This window comes from Arvicola amphibius, chromosome 17 (assembly GCF_903992535.2).
Source record: "Arvicola amphibius chromosome 17, mArvAmp1.2, whole genome shotgun sequence".
In the NCBI taxonomy this organism is placed as follows: domain Eukaryota; kingdom Metazoa; phylum Chordata; class Mammalia; order Rodentia; family Cricetidae; genus Arvicola; species Arvicola amphibius.
In genome coordinates this window covers 14,444,135-14,450,477 of record NC_052063.2, presented here as the reverse complement: position 1 = coordinate 14,450,477, position 6,343 = coordinate 14,444,135, and the positions used below count along the sequence as shown (strand labels likewise).

The window sequence follows — 6,343 nt, the reverse complement described above, 5'->3', positions numbered from 1 at the left end:
TATTAATTAAGCCTCTTCCACTCATAAAGCATTATTTGTATGTGTGACGCAGTATACCCATGAGGTCCTCTTGATAAGAAAATTAAATTCACGAACTGTGTTGGAAAAGCATTTGTAATAAATAACCTTGCCTTGGCCACCACTGAAGTTTCATCGGTCCCCACTACTTCACACACTAGGGAAGACACCTAAAAATAAAAACGCATTCAGTAGCCAAAATAGTTATTTATTAATAATTTAAGGTTTTTACATTCTTATAATAAATTCCAGCTGACAACTTTACACTGTGAACATCACGGAGCAACTTAATCCTCCCGCCTCCACAACCCGCTGCATCCCACCTGTCAGATGGGTACCCATGCTCACACGCACACAGACACACGCTTCCAGTTTCATATAATTTTTTTTTCTAAAAGGAAAGAAACCAACCATAAGTATGGCATTTGAGGTGACGCTCCCTGAAGAATTTTGTACAGAGGTAATATACTGTTTAGCACAGTTGAAGTAAAAAAAAAAAAAAGGAAAAAAGAAAAAAGTGAACCCACAATTTTGGTGTCTTTCCAAGATACCCACTTTGAGACAATATAAGCCAAATATTTACAAAGGTAAGGCAGAGTCAAAGTACATCAAGGAAAAAAAAAATCACAAAAGATATAGGAAAGACTCAAGACTGCACCATAACGAAGTCTCAGGGATAGTATCTGTGACAACATTTTTAGAATTGGTACAATAAGGTCAAGCATGCTACAAATACACCCTTTGGATTAGAAAAGAGCAAATTTTTCCTTATTTTCTTTTCATCTTAAGAAGTGGCACACACTGCTCTTTCTTCCCCTTTGGACTTCTTTTAAACCCATCAAAGATAAAAAAAAAAAAAAAACCAAACACAAGCCAAACAAACACTGTCAAGTGATTTAAGATCAAATATTTACAATAATCAAAGAAGAGTATCAGTTTTGTTTTTAATCTTCCAAACCGATACCACAAATACAGAGCTAAAATCTCTTTGGCTCCACTGTACGCAAAGTTGAATTGGTCTTCACTGAAGACAATATAGAGTTAGTTCCAGATGCAACAGGAAACAGTCATACAAGGCCCTAAAGAACACATGCCCCTACATGCCCCTACCCTACTTCTTGGTCCTACCCTCCTCATCTGGATGGATGTCCAGTCCCTGCTTGGGTAGGCTGGGGGTAGAGGAGCAAACCCATTGCCTGGATCCAGACAGCATGTCCTGTCCTTCCAAAAGAAAGAATGGAGCAAATCTCTCCCTCTGTAATAACCAATTTTGCACTTGGCAACCTTGTCTAATACAGACAGCTGGTGACATTTTGACACCTGGGGCCACACACAAAGAAGCAGCCTGCTCGATGCTGCCCAAGAGAAACTGCTGAAGGAATGGGGCACTCCCAGCTAGGCAAGTTGTGTGCCTTTCACGTAGATTGCAGGGAGTCCACCTGGTAGACATTCTGGTTGGCAGGAGCGGTGAAGTATAGCTGCTGGGTCGGGACCCGGTTGTCACAGGGGCTGCTGAGTCCCAGTGTCCTTTCAAAGTCAAGCAGTTGGCCCATGAAGTTGAAGTTCGGGGAGATGTTGGATTTCTTCATCTTGACGATGTCGTAAGCATCGTTCATGGACAGGTTGAGCTTCTGCATAAGGTAAGCAACGGTCACGGTGACGGAGCGGCTGATGCCTGCTAGACAATGCACCAGGACCCCGCAGTTCTTGCCTCGGGCTTCATCTGTGAACACAAAAAGAGAGGCAAGGTCTCACTAGACTGAAAACCACCTTCTGCGAATGCTCAGCCTAAAATCTGAATCAAGAAGGAACATGAAGAGACAATGGTGTGTTTAAGGCAACTGAGCCCTAAAGGCAGCAGAAAAATGTATAACCGAGATAAACACGGTACACTGAACACAATGACATACTTCAGATAGTTCCTGTAAAGAGAACTTTTGTATTAAGTTTCTACCAACAAAAAACTCCTTAATGTGTACATTCTTCGCCTCGGCATGTGAATACCAGAAACCCTGCAATATGGTTCTGAATGCCTCTCAGACAGACAAGCAGACTGCAAGGGTCTATTAAATTATTCTCCAACTGTTGTACAGCTAACAATGGAGGTATTCAGGCATTTTAAAAGAGAGAGGGAAGTCACAAGGGACAGCCATTAGGAGGAACAGGATGTCTACAGGGCCTGAAAATGAGTTCCTTTGTAATAGGAAATGCACTACAATGCCTGGAGATTCGCTCCACTTAGGCTCCTAGCCCACACTTCTTCCTGCTGAGATCAGGTTACCCAGAGTCTCCCTGTTACCAGCACGGTGCAGTATCATTCATCTGGGTATCATTGAAATGCAAACTGCTTTCCAACAACTAACTTGGGTGTCCTAAAATAACTCCTGGATCCTTTTTTTAAATGATAAAGCAAGACCAGGAGTCTTGTCTGTAAGAGAGAGCTTCTCCTTAGCTCTGTCTTCACACTTCCCACCCTGTCAAGACTCGGAAATACACACCAGGTGGGAACGGCCTCCTTTTAAATGTATGGAATGGTCCCCACTGATCTGCGACGTCAAAAAGCCCGGTTTCCTTTAGCAAGAAGGTAAACCAGAGATAAGAACGCTCTAGGAACAGTAGAGACCGGCAGGCCAGCAAACTGGCTTGCGGGAAAACAGATTAACATCTTCAACTCCGAGAATGACTGTAAATTAAGTCTCACCTATGAAAGAAATGGCCTCAGGGAAAAACTGGGACAGGTTTTGGCTCCAGTGATCCGAGATAGGGATTTGCTTGTATTTGAACTCCCCTGCATTCTCAAAGAGGTTGGGCAAATTGGGGGTGACATTCAAGATGTACTTGATGCCAAACTCCTCCAACACGTCCAAATTGGTTGAGTCCTTGGCACAGCCCAGGTAAAGGAAGGGCAAAATCTCCACCGGGAAGGAAGGCTGGCTGTTGGACAGCGGGCTGCCATCGGAGTCCGTTGCACTATTGGGGTCTCGGTCAAGGTCAGACTCAATGTCCGAGGAAGAGTCGGAGCTGATCCGCAGGCCCCCAAGCCCCAGCACTGGCAAGGGCGGGGAGCTGCTGCTGCACGAGCCGTCTAGATTGGTCTCGCAGTGCAGGGAGAACTCAGCCTGGAACTTACTGAAGCCACCTGCCAGAACAAGAAAAGCAATCTTGTAACCAGAGATGCCATAGTAATTTTCAGCCTGTGAGAACCGCAGCTGGGTGCAGGAAACACAACGGGCAGGCACCCAATGAACCCTCTGCAGTTCTAAGAGAAACACACTTTAGCATACACCTTGAGGAACAAGACCGGCTGCTTCCCCAGGGAACTCTTTTTCATTTGAATCGGAAATGCATAAAATGACCACTTTTCTTAATAGTTCGACCCCCAGCCACCTCTCCAGTCTGCGGAATCTTAATTTGAAATAGAACTAGGGAAAGCGAGGGGGAAGGTGGAGGTGCTTGGTTTTTATAGAACCCTTGGCGGGGGGGTTGGGGAGGAGCAGGAGGTCGGTGGCCAGGGAGGAGAGGTTAACACGCGGCTCCAGCTCCCCTAAGCGGACAGCACGCCGTGTTAGCTATCTCGCCGGCGACTTCCCCAGCCCGCAGCCCTACCCCCGAGCCCTGCACCCGGGGTGCACGACCTACCTTCCAGGTAGAACGCCCGGCAGCCTTCGTCTTTGAGTTTCTTGAGCAGCAGCCCGAGGACCGACTCTCCACCTGTGTTCTCATTCCAGTCGCTGCTGTTCTCGTCGTAGAGCACTACGGTGTCGGTGCCGCAGCGCCTGGTAAAACGGTCCCGGTCCTCGCAGCGCGTGAACAGCGCGCGCACCGGCAGGTTGCCCTTCTGCAGACGCCGCAGCATGATGCCCGGGATGGCCACGTTGATGGCCGATTCGATGTGCGACGATTCATACAGCTCCTGCGGTCGGCAGTCCATCAGCAGCAGCCGTTCGTTGCCCAGCTCCAGCTGCTCGTTGAGCCACGCCACCGTCTTGCTGATCGCCATTTCCGACGCGAACGGCACGGGTCTGAGCGTATCTATCATGGGGGTCGAGCTGCAGGAGAAGGCGGGGTGCCTAGCAGACGCCCCTCGAGGCAGGCATAGGCCGAGCACGCTGCGCGAAGCTGCCGCTCTCGGAGAGGGGTTCGATTCTGCCTTGCCTTTCCCAAGCCGAGGCTACCGGTTAGAGAAAGCGACACAGGAGGCAAGCCGGTGGTCCCTCTGCGCCGGGCTGCAGGGATCGCTCTTGGAGTCAGCGAATCTCTCTGAATGAAGGTACCCAGTTTTGTTCCTCCCCAGTGAATGAAATCCAATTAATTCGGACTCAGTGCCACTGGGAGGGGAAAAAGAAAAGAAAAAAAAAGTCTAGCGGCTCCTAATCCTTCCCTCTAAGGCTGCACCTCAGATCCAGCCCGGTTGGATTCAAGACTCGGTTTGCTCCCAGTCCCTAGGACTCCGCGAGAGCACACCCCCTGAGCGAGGCAGCTCCTCAATGGATACAAACAGCCAGCGTCTCAATGGATACATTCTCTCGGCCAGCCAATGAGCGCGCTGCGGAAGGGGCTGTTGCCGTGGGGACGGGCCGGCTGGAACAGGTTGTGTTGATGAATTGTTAATGAGTTTGTCATTCACAAAAACGGAAAGGAATTTCCGCTCCGGATAAGCCCCAGTGCAAACAAGCTGCAACTGCGGGCTCGGCGGGAGGAAGGAGAAAGAAGTGGAGGCGGTGGTGGTGGTGGTGGTGGTGGTGGAGGAGGAGCAGGGCACATAAACCAGGGCACTTCAGTTGTCTCGTGTTTCCTTCTGTTGAGAGTTCACACTTCGCGTCGAACTCTTTGCTCACCAATGGTGCAATTAGCAAGCACAAAAGCCCTTTTTCGCGACGCTTGCACTCTCAAGCTAGCTTTAAGAAAACTTGATGGGTTCCCCCACCCGTTTTTTTTTTTATTCCCTTCAAACTCTAGACCCTCCATAACCCCCCCTCCCCGTCCTTTAGATCCCGTGTGGCATTTATTTGGCTCTTTTAAAAAGTCTAGCTCTGTTTGTTCTGATGTTCTTTTAGCCGAGGCTGTGTTGGGGCTGGTGGACTGCCTGGGCTTTAGTGACCCGACGAAGTGTTAAATGCTAATCCAACATCTTTCGAAACAAACTAGGGTTTTGTTGAAACATTTTAAGGCAACTAAGCAAACAAACGTTTGGTTGTCCAGAAAACCAGAAGGTCCTTAACTCCAGGTTTTCTCAACTTTTGGAGGGGGAGGGGCAGGAAAAAAAATCTCGTCTTTTGCTCTGCTGGCGTGGAGCATTGCGAGCCATTGTTCCGGAGTTCTTGCTTCCCATCACCGGTCACCCACCAGGGGAGTCGTGCACCTTTAAAAGGTTTGGGGCCAGGAGCAGACGTTTGCCCTCTTCTAAGGGGAACCGGTCTGGCAACCGGTTCTAGCCTAGCCCAGGAGCCTGAGACGCCTGACTTTACCAACGATCCCCGCAATCCGGGAGACGCGGTGAAGTCCTCCCGCAAGACCCGCAGGCTACAGGAACTCAAGCGAAAACGGCGACTGGCTACTGTGGACACGAAAACCGGTCCCCTATCCCTCCTCCGCTCCAGCCGTGCCAGAGCCTCGCACATAGCACTCTAGAAGCGCCAAACGCGCTTGCGCGCTGCGCTTCTGACCACAGTCCGGTTGCACTGGGGGGAGGGCGACACCAAGATGTCCTAAGATCGCCTAAGGGTCAGCGCGAAACTCGCCTCTGGAGAGGACTAGGGCGGGTGGAGAGTCAGAGGAATCCGGGTCGAGACCCCTTGGTTCCCAAGTTAGGGCGGGGGGAATTTCAAGGACAACCTCCCCGGCCGGTACCACCCGCCAGCAACTTAGGACGGAGGCGGCGCGGCTCCGGAGCCGGATGGAGGCGTGGCCGGCGGGGGCCGCGACGGCGACAAGGGCGCATTCCCTCCCGGCGCGCACAGCTCTATTGTTACATAAAAGTACCGCCGCCGCCGCCGCCCCTCGCGGACGGAAAACCACCTGTGTGCGGCGGCGGCGGGCCCTGCGGAAGGCGCGGGTCCCGATCCGGTCTGCCCTCCGGGCCCCACGGAAAGGAACCGTTCATTGTCCGGCCGCGGTCGGGAGGCGGAAGCGCGGGCTGCGGCCCTTCCCGAATCCGGGGCGCGGAGGGCGCCTAAGGTCACCGGATCTTCCCAGCCCGGTGCCGCGCTTCCCGGTCCTACCTGCTGTCGCCCGCAATGCAATTTGCATTTTGAATCACCCTCCTCCTCTTCCTCCGGGGTTTGGGAAATGTGGGCTAAACAGGGCAACTTCGAGGTCCAATTTG

At 51.2% G+C, this 6,343-nt stretch overlaps 1 protein-coding gene across 1 annotated transcript; it reads right to left on the bottom strand.

Annotated features, from left to right (window-relative positions):
• Positions 1 to 1,122: 1,122 nt before the first annotated feature.
• On the bottom strand, positions 1,123 to 4,593 carry Dusp6 (dual specificity phosphatase 6). Its single transcript, XM_038314920.1, has 3 exons — positions 3,658 to 4,593; positions 2,720 to 3,157; positions 1,123 to 1,741 (listed from the first exon to the last, which is right to left on the bottom strand). The coding sequence occupies exons 1-3, from the start codon at positions 4,055 to 4,057 to the stop codon at positions 1,434 to 1,436; spliced, it is 1,146 nt and encodes a 381-aa protein (XP_038170848.1). The 5' UTR covers positions 4,058 to 4,593; the 3' UTR covers positions 1,123 to 1,433.
• Between the last annotated feature and the right edge of the window lie 1,750 nt (positions 4,594 to 6,343).

Excerpts from the sequence above, each read along its gene's own strand:
- Dusp6 (XM_038314920.1), bottom strand. The coding sequence starts at position 4,057 with ATGATAGATACGCTCAGACCCGTGCCGTTCGCGTCGGAAATGGCGATC. Across the intron at positions 3,158-3,657 it reads CCGGGCGTTCTACCTGGAAG|GTGGCTTCAGTAAGTTCCAG; the intron begins GTAGGTCGTGCA and ends TTGTTCTGGCAG. Across the intron at positions 1,742-2,719 it reads TGAGGCCATTTCTTTCATAG|ATGAAGCCCGAGGCAAGAAC; the intron begins GTGAGACTTAAT and ends TTGTGTTCACAG.